Here is a 14,261-nt window from a genome sequence, read left to right as displayed (position 1 = left end):
AGTGCAACCTTTGCATCAGCTCACAAACAAAAGTATTTTCTCAGTGACAAGAATATATCTATTAATACAATATTTCAGTTACAATTTAAAATGGCAGAAGTCCAGCAACTCAGTAACTTGTTTATCTAACTAAACACATTAAAAGCCAGTATTCCCTATATAAACTTCAAAAGACTGAAGAGACTTATTTTTTTCATCTGTAAATCAATACCTTCTCAATAGGTCAATACTGATAATAATGACAATAAAATATGGACACTTTCCAAAATGTTGTTCACTGTCACATATGAAGCCCTCATAGTCATCCACACTATGACATTAACTGCATCATGAGAGAGACTATTACTTGTTCAAAACCAGAAAACAGTAAAAATACCAGCTACTGTTCTATCATGCAATCTTCAACTGATGCTACATTTTAAGGCCTACCATGGTCTTTAACAAGTTTGGGGGGGAAGGTAAAAATGACATGGTAAATTTGGGTTTGAAATCAATGAACTTTTAAATAACTCTGTTTTCCTTTTAGCTTTGCAGCATGAAACAATATTTTCATTTGTAAACATACTGTATCATAACCAAATATTCTTTGAGGATTTTGAGGATTGCCTGAAACAAAATCTACTGAACTCTAACAACTTTCTTTAAAAATAAAGCAGTATCTTTACAACATAAATCTTGCAATACTTTCTGCACTGATCCAGAATCTAACATATAAGGAAAGATTTAAGGGAAAATTTATCCTAGTGTCCAAATATAACTTCATTTTAAACATGAGGTCATCTAAACATCTGTCTTCAATATATCCCTAGGGATTTAAATCAAAAGTCTGCTAAACATGTACAACCATTTTGAAAATAAATAACAGAACAAATTTAGTCTTGATTATGATTATCATGCTTTTTAAAAGGAAACATTTATTCTAATAAGAAAAGTCTGAAGTAATTTAAACTTTATGGACATTAACTTAGAAGAGTTTCATACTCTAAATAAAACATTTATTTCCATTTAGTCTAGTCTCTAATAACATTCATTGGTTTATATTTGCAGAAAGCCCACATGCTTTCTTCTTCTCTTTTAGAAATGTCTAATCAATAACCTATATTTCTCATTACATTAAAAGTTCTCTATCAACTGGTACCTCAGGAAGTCTTCTGTCATCCCCATATCACCATTGGCCAATCAGAGCTCAAATCAGTCCAGCAGTTTAATTACCTAGGTAGCCTCATCTCCTCGGACGGTAAGATCGACAGGGAGATAGACAGCAGGTTACCAAAGGCATATAGTGCCTTTGGAAAGCTTCATAAAAGAGTATGGCGAAATAAACACTTGAAGAAAAGTACAAAGATCAGTGTTTACAGAGCCATTGTGCTGTCTACTCTTTTATATGGTTCCGAATCATGGGTCGTCTACCGCCACCACCTGCGACTCTTAGAACGCTTCCATCAACACTGCCTCCGTACAATCCTAGACATCCACTGGTCAGATTATGTGACCAATACATCTGTTCTAGAAGAAGTAGCAGTCACAAGTATCAAGGCCATGTTGCTGAGAACACAGCTGCATTGGGAAGGTCACGTCTCCAGGATGAAGGACCACCGCCTCCCTAAGATCTTACTTTATGGTGAACTTGCCACCGGCTGCCACATGAGAGGAGCCCCGAAGAGAAGATACAAGGACTCCCTGAAACAACATCTCAGCCTCGGCCATATTGATCAACATAACTGGTCTACTCTGGCCTCCAATCGGGAGGCCTGGAAACACACTATAACGCTGCTGCTTCCTTTGAGAACGCACGCAGGATCACTCTCGAGGAGAAAAGACAACACCGAAAGAATCGTGTCTTGCAGAATATACCACCTAAAGAGTCTTTCTGCTGTGCCTTTTGCAATCAGACATGCCTGTCTCATTTCGGACTTTTTAGCCACCAGCGTGCTTGTGTAAAACGTGAGTAGAGACCTTTCCCTAATCTTTGTTCGCGAAGCCCAGCCATGATGAAAAAGTGTAATTTTCCAGAAAGGAGAAAAGTTTGCTAAAAATCAGCAGAAAAAATGGATTTTCTTCCTTTTTGTCATCTGGGATAGCCATCATCATACTTCATAATGAGGAAGAATATGCCAGTCAAAGCATATTGCACCTTGATACTTATTTTCTTCACTGCTTAGGAAAAAACAGAATAAAGACTGTTTTAAGCAAGGACTGTCTCATTACCCAGTCAGCATTACAGTTTTGCTATGTAAAATTTTTACTCACAGGTATAATAAATAAGTGGTAGCCAAGTTCTCCCTGCTTAATTCAACAGCCCCAATCCCCTTCAGAATCCTAATCCCATTTAGGAGAAGAGAATGAAGCTCTTGTTCACACAACACAGTACTTTCTTAAAAGTCCCATTGCTTCGGCTCTGTAGCCACAGACTTGGAAATAAATTAAGAGCAGAACCATGAGGACTCTCAAAGCTCTCATGGTCTTCCAGGAGACTTTTTTTCTCAGAATCTCTGCTGATTTCTTTACATAACTGCTCTTTTTGATGAGGAATTGTTCCCAGGGTGAACTAGTAAAACAACCCAAAGACAGCAGAGGTTATCAAGAATATGATCACAGAAGCACCTAAAATGGGCACCGGACACAATGTTTTGAACGTGCAGCATGAACAAGGCAAACACTCTTGTTCACACTACTATGCAATTCTGACAAAATTGGGGTGTATACACAAGACTGTGCTGCCACTGGTCACCATCTATATTAAGACAATGTTTTGAAAAAGAAATTCTTCTAGTAGTCTATAAGCAACCTGATGCTTTGTTTTCTACTTGTTGCCACAAGGTTACATTAAGCACATGGGTATACACCATCACATGCAAAGCAGCACTGCAAATCTGCCAGTAGAGAAGGTACATGTAACCAACCTAAAAAAGGCCAGTGTATCATCAGCAACCTCAAACACTCACAACGTCATGGCTCAGATACAAAAATTCATCTAAAAATCATGAGCAAAATCTTTAAAGTTTGTGTGAGTTTTAGGTTCTCAAAGTATTTATAATTCATCATTTCAAGCTTTAACACTGAGGATAAGATTTAAATTCAAGTTTTAGTCAAACTTTCAAGTTTTGAAACTAAATCACATAGTTCCACAAGCTGTAAGAGACATCAAATGTCACAGAATCCATAATAAAGAGTTAAATCTAGTTTCTCTGTCTCTCCTTACGGCAGTTAGAACATTTTAATCTTTTTTTCTTACCATCTCTTCATGTTTTATCAAGTTCAGTATGCTAGTTTGGAGCCAGCTGAAAAAGGAAAGTTGAGCAATATTTACTACACATTGAAAATATATATACTAATTTTGAAAATCAACCCTCTAACTAAATATCAAGAAACAAGTGTTGGTAATAGAAAAATAAGTAAAACTTAACACTTTTGCAAAACCACTCAGAATTGGCTCTAAGAGGGAGTGAAAAAAATAGTGTAAAGAATCTTCTCAAGCTGAAAGTACTACTCTCCTTTGCTTTTGGGAATGTTGCTGTTTGGGGACACCAGCCACACATCTGCACACTTCCATATAATAAAAACAGCAAAAAGCCCAGGAAACTAGGCTGAACTGGGAAATGATCCATTGACTAAAGACTGAAAGATGAGCCATAAACTATGTTTCCTGACAAAAACTGACAGATTGAAAATGATCCAGAGGGAAAACAAAAGCAGCTGTTAGCAGTGTAGTTCTGTGACTGAAAAGCAGATCTAAAGACCAATTACTCCCGTGTTTCCTTCCCTAATTTATGGGTGGGACTTCTCAACCACAGTCGGACTGTCTCAGTTATAACCTTATTTTTTGCATCAGAAATTCACCATTGTAGACAACTGAAACATTATTTACCTATTTCAGATGTTGGTGAAAATATATCTAATTATAATGAGACTCCAGGACAACACATACTGCAGGAAAAATGGCAGGTACTTATCCTGCAACTATTCAACTTTCAACACAACCAAAGCAGTTGACCTGTGCTACAGACTTTCAGCAGAGAAGCTACTATCCTAAAATTTACCATTTAACACTGTGTTCCACAAATAATAATTGGGTATCAGAGAGTGAGAGCTTCTCATTATAAAAAACAGTATTGATTTACTTTATCCATCAACAGGACTGGTGATGGTTTCCATAGACAGCAATGCCAATTCGTCTCCTCCAAATGGAAAAAAAAATAATTACATATTTTAAGATTTAAGGCCTTTATAATCAAGAATCAAACACTTGAAAATACTTAGAGACATCCCTGTAATCCATTCATTGCAATATTGATTTTTAAAAACTTCCATATCCTAGAAGCCACATCACTATCTGAAAAGGGAGGTTTTTTCCTACTTGTCTTAAGCCCTTTTAGCTCTTTTCATTCATACCAACCCTAATCATAATACTTAGGCCAGTCTGAATAGTTTAGGTTAATACAACCATTTTTCAGGGAAAATTTCAGGGTCAATCTTGTAACAGATGAGTTCCTCCAGTCTTGGGTATACGATTTTGATTGTCTCCCACACTGCTAGCTTGAAATAGAAAAGTAGCAAGAGTAAAGAAAGAATGTTTACAAGTATAAGAAGGACATCCAAGGTAATGTCACAGAAACTGAACTACAGCTACAGGAAAATTTGTAATATCACGACTTAATAGGCAGATATGCCAGATTCTATGCACAGAAATAATCTGAATCAATTTTCATTTTCTCTTCTGCCACACTGCCACAGAAACACGTATATTTCTATCAAAAGGCATGCTTTGTTGCTGTACATTGGAAGTCTATTCTTACTACATAATAAGTTTTTGTGTTATGATAATTTAACTTCAATTTGAATACGAGCATTGGTCACTAAGGAAAACTGATGAAACAATAAGCATAGTAATGAAAAATTGTTCTTTAAGCAAATATAACCTTGGCTAACAGAAGTTGTAACGGCTTCAGAACTGCCTCCCTGCAGACAAAGCACTTTTTGCCTATAAACTTTACTACAGGCATGTTCAAGTATTAATTATTTTGACTACCCATTTGCTTTTAGGTCTCATTCCTGCAAATACTTGAAGGAAGTTAACATAGGCTTACAGAAATGAGCAACACAGTAGTCTTTACTTTGGTTATAGTTGGGAATTTGAGAGCTTGACGAGATTTCACAATATCACATAAAATCTATGGTAAAATTAAACTAATCAAGACTGAAATTCCTCACAGTGGAAATCAGGAGCTATTTGCATATTCATTATACTGGGACAGGAATTTATCTCAAGTTTTTTTATTTATATATGGTATTTTAGCTTTACGAACATCTATTGACCTTTACTAGTAATATGTCACCACTTGCAATTCTTGTGGTTGATTCAACAAAAGTCAAATTCAGGAACACTGGTTTTGCAGTACACAGGTGAAATCAGTATTTATTAATCATTATTTGGTTTAATTTGGTTTGTATCTTTAAGCTTTTATTTCACATTTTATCATCCAAAATTACCTATGCTAATCTTCTTACCTGCAACAGCTTCAACATATATTTTTATCCATCTGGCACCCATAGGAAATAGCACATTTAGCATTTTACTCTAGTATTACACTGCCATCTTGTGGGGAGTAGAATGAATGAGTGTAAATAACCATTACTTGGTTTTCTACGTTTAGGATTGGTCATTTTAATAGGGTTTGGGTACTTTGGGGGGTGGGAGAGGAGGAGTGGGTTGGGAGTTTTTTGAGAAAAAAACTTGTTACAGTAAAAACAATAGAAAATTTATAACCTTTCTTAAAACCATTAGGTTCACTATATATACAAAATCTGAAAGGTGTCTTATTGGATGCCCCATTCCTGGAAGTGTTCAAGACCAGGCTGGATGAGGGCCCTGAGCAAACTGGGGCCCTGAGCAAACAACAAATCTAATGAGTGGCATCCCTGTCCATGGCAGGGGGATTGGAACTAAATGATCTTTAAGGTCCCTTCCAAGCCCAAACCATTCTATGATTTCATGGTTCTACATAGAAATTTTCATTTGTTTCTTTTATCTAAAACTACATTTTGAGGATTCTCTTTCTTTGAAATAACTCAACTGAAATTTTAGAGGAATTTTGCTAGCTTCCAGCTTTGCATATTCAGCACAGTATACGACAGCTCATGAGGATTAGCTTCCACTGAAATTAAACAAGGTTTTCTAAGGCAACACAAAAACATTTAATTAAGTTAGAAGTATATGAAGCAAACAGCTCAATCCGGCTTTCAGATTCAGGAGTGTATTTTTAGTATTATCAGCTGGTAGAAAAGGGGATGCTCAGAGACTGAAAAATGTTACAGAATTAAAGTTTGAGATGCTGTAGTAGGTGGGGAAATACTCTTAAAAATTTCCACTGGGTTCACTAGGTAATTTCAGCTGTTTCATTACATGGCATTTTGCATACCCTCAACTAGCATTGGTCTGCAGCACGGAGCTATATTCTCATGAGATGAAAAATATCATGTTCCATGGGTTTTAAGCGTCGAGGAGACCAAAGCTAGCAATCCAACCATACTGGCTTCAAAACTAGCATGAGTTTCTCTGAGCTTCCCTGGTGGTTGTTCCTTATTCCCAGAGACCTGTTGAAGTCAAACTGTCCTGAATACTGTATTGTCCTCTTTGAACTGTGTAATGATGAAAGTAATAGGGGTTGCAAAGACCTTGAAAAGTAATTCACATTTTCTTCTCAGCATGTTTCATAAAACATAGCATGGGTAGATGGTTATCTGAGCAGAAACAGATAGAAATCTTTCCAAGTCTTAACTTCCTGACTGTCCCTATGTCCTCCTGATTTCTACAAGCATACTAGAGGAGGTTCAGGATATCTTATATCTCAGCTTACACACCCTTAATTTTCTTTTGGTCTTCTCTTCAACCAAAGTTCTCCTCACCATATTGCCAACCAAGCAACTCCCCTCCAAACCTCCAAGTCCAACACTAGATAAGCACGCTACTAATTTCTCAGACCAGCAGAGAAAGTTGGTTTCATTGGTTGCAGGAAGTGCATTCCCTTGGAATATTTTAACCTGTAGAAGTTTTCCTTGAAACTAATATTATTTGACTGCTTCCAATCCTTAGTTTTTTAATATAAAGTCTTTGCTAACATCCGAAACACCAAATCAAGGCAAAGACATCGAGTATGTACTGTGGCCTCAGATAATATTTCAGCCTTAAGAGACTTCAGAGAAAAGAAGGTTTAACCATTTTAAAATATTACTGTTTCAAATCAAGACAGTTACTAGTACTCAGTTAGTTGAAACTACCTCTGAGCATTAACTGATTATTTTAGTAACATGGGAATGCAAACTGCATGGCTGAAAAGCAAGAAAAGAGCACCCAAGAAAACGTAGAACACTGCTCCTAACTTTAATTCCCATAAAATTGTCAGAAAAGTAAAAAAAACAAATTAGTTAAACACAGGGGGGAGTGGGGATAGACAATTTTCCTGCTGTTTGCAGTGCTTCCTGTACATCCATCCCACTCCCTCTCCCATTTATAGGGACCAAATAACCTAAGGTGTTTCACAGAGTAAGCTGCTTAGCATACCTTGTAATAATGTTTGTCTGCCTAATGCCTCTAGTGATATGAAGACCAAACACTGGTTTTAATATTGTATTCACATTTGACAGTTTTACTTTGACAAGTGGCCTCCCTGCTTGGAGATCCGATTCAAAGGAGTTGCTGCTATCCAGAGTAATCAACTTTGTCTACTCCTGAAATAAGCACCTCTCAAAAGAAAAGATTTTACTTTCAAAGGAGCTTAAAAGAATTAGACTCCAAAATCCTAATAGGTTTCAATGTAGCTGGAAACCTAACTCTTAAAAAAAAAAACAAACCTGAAGCCAAGAGGTCCAGCCAGGCAGAAACCCTGCTGTTTCATGAAAATATGAAGAATAGGGGGGAAAAAGAGACCAGCCTCAATTATTCTTACAAAGTAGTTATTTTGTTTTAAAGCTAATTTTATTCTGACTTTTCCATATTCATTTTGCAGTAAGAGAGTCAATGGTTCATGTTCATTTATTGATGGAATTAGGCAAAGAAACGCACTGAATTACAGCAGCAAAGTATTTAAAGATCAGTTAAATATTAAAGATTTGAAAAACATGTCATCTCTGTATCTATCACTACATATATTAAAAAAATTCTTCAAAATTTTACCTTCAAAATTTAAAATGTTTATATGTTATTTGCACATGTAGGGAAGAAAGACAGGTGATCATACAACAAAATATAAACTAAATTTTATTTATGTTATTTGTGGTTTTAGTTCCATCTGCAGTCTTTTTTTATTAAAAAACAAGAACACACCTATACCAAGTAGCAACATCCTAAAACCTTTAGGATAAGTATATTCAGCCACTTGCCTTCACTGTGCTAAGGGTGTCTGTACAATTGTTTATGACATTTGCACTTCCTCATGCAAGCTGACCCAACACTCTGTTATAAGGATGTCTTGACAAATTGACCTGGGTATCACATGACATACTTTGCACTATTCAATTCCTCTCCATGAGGAAAGAAATATCCATCAACTTTGTATGTAACACTATTGTTTTAATTTCTGACTTTTTTCATACAGGCAGGCAAAAAAAGGATTTTTTTTTTGATCCTTGTGCATTAGAGAAACAATTCTTCTTGTGATTTGAACCCTGCATTGACTGAACTTCTCAAATAACCTTCTGAAGAACTGCTACAAATCTAAGGAAATCAGAGATTCCCAAGTTGTTCTTTTCACAGTGATTCTTACAGTTTAGAGAGTTTATTTTCTGTTTAATTTTTTACTATAAATTCCACACATGCCTTAGCTTACTAATCAACCACTAGAGAAAAGGAGTATGCCTAAAGTTCACTGTACTAGAAGGGCCTGAACTTACTAATGAAGTATCCCAATTACATTTCAATCAAAGTCCTGTTCCTCACTCAGACAAGCAAACAAAACCAAGTATTTTCAATTATGCTTTTAACCTTCATTTGGTAATCTGAAAGATAGGAACAAACAACGCCAGCAGAAAGAACATAAGCCAAGACCAAGTAATGTTCATATTTAAGATTTAGTTCACCCTCAGGAAGCAGAGCTTTCCATTTCACATGAAGTCAGATTACAAGCCACACGAAAGCAGATGCACCCTTTGCTACAGAAAAAGTATGCATGAGATCTGTCATGCTTGAGTTTTACAGTTCAATTACAGCACAGAGAGATTAAAGTTTAACTTAGAAATGCCTATGACAGCTAACCATATGTTTAAATATTTTCCTTTAAAATACTGAATACTTTCCTTTCTCCTTCTTTCAGCATGCCAGTATCTTCCATTTTATCAGTCCTGTAGACTAGGGGTCATGCTTGATTTCTTTCTTTCCTCTTCCCCACCTTTATTAAGTCCATGAACAAGTCCTGTCATCTTCCATAAAGCATCAAAAAGTCCTTTCTTCCTGTTCTGACAGCTTAGGCTTATCTAATAATTTTCCACTCGACCTAGCAGAATTACTTCTTATCAGATCCCTTTGCATCAGACATGCAGATGCTAAATTATCTCTCATTTTACTTATGCAATTATTTCTGACCCTTCAATTACACCTATTGGGTTGTGCCATTCATTCCCAACCACCTCACTACATTCCTATCACTGTTTTGACAGATTCCAACTCAGAGCATCTTCCTTAGAAACAGCTTCATACATTCCTTGTGCTTAACTAACGATGATTTTTTTATTTTATTTTTTTTCAGTTTACTTCTAAATACTAGGCTGTGGTACAGACAGCAAAGCCACTCTAGGATGTCTGTGACATTCTCATAAGACCAGGAAATATGACAAAGCACCTACTGGAGTCCTGTGTTCTTCTGCAGCCAAAAGCAATATAGTGTGGTCTAACTGTCACTGAGAAACTAAGGTCAGGCAACCAAATCCCTCACTGGGATGAAATACTAAGTACACTATCAATAACTCACACCCTCCATCTTTTTTTTCTGCTTCCACCTTTCCATGTTGGATCCACTCTTGCCTGAGAAATGTAACCTTAAGACTGAAGACCTCAAAGCTACAGCCTTCCTCTTCTACCTTCTCTATAAATTAACAGGAAAGCACCATTGAGCTTTAAGCATCTGTCAAGCAAGTTTTCAAGTTTGAGCCGTTTCCCTCTAACACCTTAGAACTCCCACTTTGAGCCATCCATCTAACAATCCTGCTACAATTTTAGAGTTGTTCAGACTTAGAGAACATTCGTTATTGGTTTATTTCAAAACAAATGAGTAGAAGTTTCTGTACAGATTTAAGGCTAGCGGTGCAGCTAATGAACCTGCCTGCCTGACAGGAGACTAAGCAAAAGGATGCGAGCATCTTCAGTATTATGTCTGGACTAGATACAACATGCTTCTTGCAATATACTTTTAAAAAAGAGTTAAGTACAGATCAGTTGTCTCCCTGAATTGAGAATTCTCTTACCTTAAGATGTGTGCCTACCAGATCAGCAAGCAGTTTTCATTCTGTCTTTTCTCTACATCACCCTCAAACACACTCTTCTTCCAATTCTAGTCTTTCTAAAGTAAACACAAAGTCTTTCTGAAGCCTTTCTAAACACAAAGTAAAACTTTGTGTTTATCTAATGACAATTTTCTTTCTGGTGTGCTAGACAGTCTGTTCTATGAACAAAGAGAGCCTGTAACGAAAACAGGCTACTGTCAGAGGATGGAAAGATACTGTGTTAGATCAATCTGAATCACTAAGGCACAGGCCCACTGCCATGGGTAGATAAATCTGTCATCTTGCAAAACATGGTGGCAGAACACCCCAGTATCCTTTCAGGTATGAAGGGCCTTCAAAAGGCTAGCACAGATTAAACCTTCCCTTTCCCTCCTAAAGGAAGAGTGGAGTGGTACCAAGCAGAATCTAAAAAAGCTTTATGATTTCCAAGGCTGCAGAAGAGCTGCATAAACAGTCATACAATACACTGAAAGGGCCAGAAGACTTCTTCGCTTCTGCTATGACATCCCTCTCTGTCAAAGCAGAAGGTTGAAAACAAAGGGCATACAGAGTCACTGGCATGAAAAGAAAGTGCTCAAATATGTGTTGGTGGCAGGAATGCAAAGAAGCGCATTCAGGGATAGCAAGAGAATTAGTGGGAATGGAAGACCAGCTCATATGTAGTGTCACGGCCACACAGGACTCACCTACAGGAGAATTTTCCTTGTGGACCTTATGGAAAGCATTACCATGTAGCTTTCTTCTTTCACGTAAAACATACTATGACAAACAGCATTTAGACCTCAAGAAACACTAAAGAACACTTAAAAACACACTAGATAGTTGAAATATTAACAGAATTTACTTATATACACCGAAAGAGCAGGATATTGTGTAAAAATCCCCGACATCCTGGGCTGACTTGAATATTTCGGTTTTATTTCGATTTAGGTGAAAAACTGGAAGAAATTAGCCAGCACTGCTTTCATTATTAAACTGTAACCATGGATCGGTTTCTCTGTAACGCGGCGATGGAGAGTGCCACGGGGAAGAAGCCTGGGCAGGGGAGGCACGTTTTCTGTCCCGCATCAAGGCACGGCAGGCGGATCCCCGCTGTGGACTCCGTAGAGCGGGGATTCAGCCATGCGGGCGGGGGACACAGGCGGCTGCTGCCGTTGAAGGGGGCCCGCCTGCCTCCCTTATCACCCGAGGGGCTGCAGGGCGTGTGCAGCGCAGATACACAGCGGAGCAGGGAAGGCGCCCCTTCACCCCCCTTCGCCCCCCGGCGGGCCGAGCACCGTTACAGAAGTTGCCTCCGGGACCCCCGGGCCGTGGGTCGACTCCGGGGCTCGCCCGCGCCGCCCGGCGGGGGAGGAGCCGCCGCTGAGCCGGGCCGTTCCCCGGCGCCGCTCCGCCGCCTGAGCAGCCCGGCGAGGGGGCGGCGGCGAGCCTTGCCTCTGCATCTCAACTTGGCGGAGCGCCGGCGGGGGCCGGGCAGACCCTTCCCGCCCAGAAGGAACGTGCCCACTCACCCGCCGAGCCTCCGGCGACGACTTGGTGAGAGGCCTCCTGCAGAAAACCCCCGCGCTGCCGAGCCATCCTTGACCGCGCCGCGGCGGCGACGAGAGGCAGCCGGCGCCTGGAGAGCGGCTGCCAAGCCGAGATCGAGTCCGCGCTGGGCGGGTGGGGAAAGAGCCGGGGGGGGCGGCGGGACCGTGGTTATCTGCGGGCGGGACGGGGGGACGCGACCGCCGGGGGGCGGGGGCGCCGGGCCGCGGGGCCCCGCGGCGGCCTTTGGCAGCCGGCGGGCAGAGGGCGGCCCCGGGCAGGGTACGGGCTGGCGATCGCAGCGGAGAAAGGGCTCTCCGGTCGCTTCCAGGCGGGAAAACGGCAACCTCTCTCTCTTAGGGCACAGCCGGGGCGGCCGGCACTGGGATCGCCCAGGCTGGGGCGGGGAGCGAGGCTTTGGCGGCTGTCAGGGAGCTGGCGGGGGAAGGCAGGCCAGGCGCCTCCTCGGGCTCGGGCCGTGTCCTCCCGCCTCGGGGCTGGTGCCATACAGCGCACACTTGCAGTCCTGTTCCCCACCGCTGCTGGAACCCAGCTAACACCCGCAGATCCCCTACTGCTCCACTTCTAGGAAGGGTCGCTTGTGCCGCTCGGCTCACAGGCTGTTTCTGAAACGTGCTGTTCTTTTAAAACTTTTAGTCTAAAGGTTAGATCCAGCTCCTCGATGTTCAAAGGACACGGGTATTTTGTCACTTGGACTGTAACTATTACATGTGTTACACGGACCTGCTGGCCCATCTAAGTAAATAAAACGGTGCCAGGGCATGGGCTTGAAGTGCTGGGACATAGCACCAGTGCTGACAGACCCCAGCACTGCCTGCAGCAAGGGCAAACTGTGCTTTTCTGGAAAATGCCAGAGTACAACCTGCGGGACAGCATGGGCTCATTCCCAGCGGCAGCACCGTTGAAAGACAAGATAGTTCAGCCATACGGGTATTCTGATACATTAGTTTGCAGAGTGCCTGTGAGTGTTTTGTGATAGTCTAGCAGTAAATGTTGCTAACTGAGTAGAGGTTCCAAGCTTGAAAGGAAATGTAGCCTTTTGTAATGTAGAACAAAAGTTAGAAAAAAACAAAGGGTTTATTGATACTGAAACTGATGGGAACACAGAAAATATACAGAGAAGTGTTGAGAAAGTGTTAAAAGACCAAGACCCTAATTGCAAAAAGGAATAATATTCAGATATAACATTCAGTTATATAATTTGCATGCATCAGAAAATAAACAGTAATGTAAATTTTTTTATCTTTGTAAGAGCTGAGTGGGCATCACTGTAGGAATATGGAATAACTCCCTTAAACTGATAAACCTCGAATGTGCTGACCTTTAAGTAATTAAAATCTCAACTTCAATGTTTCATTAGCATTTGCATCAGTTCCCTTGGTTGGGCTCTTTGAGACTGCTGCTCAATAAATGTAGCAGGATCATCAAGCCTCCAGTGTTCCCTATCCTCAAAAATCAGATGCTGATTAGTTTCAGAGATTTAGATGTTCCTGTACAGTGTTCCCTTTGGTTCAAATAGCAAATCTAGTATTAAGGTGGACTTGCAACAGTAGTTCCACAGCAAAGAGAATTTAGAGTTGATCAGAGGATGCAGAAACTGGTCACTTAGATTTGTTCTCTACAGAAAGTGTCACTGCAACAAAAAGAAGGTTTACATGAACAAACTGAAAAATAATGGTCACAGCGCATGTAAATTACATAGATGTTTACAGAATAGTAACCTGCTCCTTAAAAAAATAAACTCTATTCTTGTTAGGAAACTATTAAGTTTGTCTCACAGTATTCAAACCCCAGATCTGTGCACATCAACACAATTCAATTCCTCTGCTGACAGTCTTTTTTATATATGGCACATCCATCCATTCCTCTCTCCAAAAAGGGCAACCTTCCCACTGTGCAGGTTTCATAAAGCACTTCTAGGCTTAATCCCATTTCCATATGGCCTCTTCCCAAGTGCATGAGCGCCACTCCATTCTCCTCCTCGATATCCCTGGCAGGGTCTGTCTCTCCATTTGTGGTTACTGCGTCCCTTAGTAGGGAATTCCGTCCCTGGCCAGCCTGGGCAGCACCCCAGCACTAACAGCATTAAAAGAAACGACTGCCCGAGCGGCGAAAGTGCGGGCAGGCGATCCTCCCGCCAACCAGCCCCTCGAGCTCCGCACCCCGCCCGGCCCGGCCCCGCCCCACCCCCGCGGCCGCGCCGCCTCGCCCCGCCCCCG

The 14,261-nt window shown here is 40.6% G+C and overlaps 1 protein-coding gene across 3 annotated transcripts in view; it reads right to left on the bottom strand.

Annotated features, from left to right (window-relative positions):
• SLC25A21 (solute carrier family 25 member 21) overlaps window positions 1-14,261 on the bottom strand; it is a 249,933-nt gene that overhangs the window by 234,987 nt on the left and 685 nt on the right. Inside the window, exon 1 of one of the 3 annotated variants that reach the window (XM_027637727.1) lies at window positions 12,006-12,161. The exons of 1 other annotated variant lie outside the window; for it this stretch is intronic. In XM_027637727.1, the coding sequence (XP_027493528.1) occupies window positions 12,006-12,072 (67 nt within the window). In that variant the 5' untranslated portion in view covers window positions 12,073-12,161. Of the gene's footprint in view, window positions 1-12,005; window positions 12,162-14,261 lie in introns of those variants that run through there. One more of the 3 variants, XM_027637730.1, reaches the window with a different exon arrangement.

This window comes from Corapipo altera, unplaced genomic scaffold (genome assembly GCF_003945725.1).
Source record: "Corapipo altera isolate COAL_440 unplaced genomic scaffold, ASM394572v1 23, whole genome shotgun sequence".
NCBI lineage: Eukaryota > Metazoa > Chordata > Aves > Passeriformes > Pipridae > Corapipo > Corapipo altera.
Note: the sequence above shows the minus strand (reverse complement) of the source record. Positions and strands in the feature narration are given on the sequence as shown.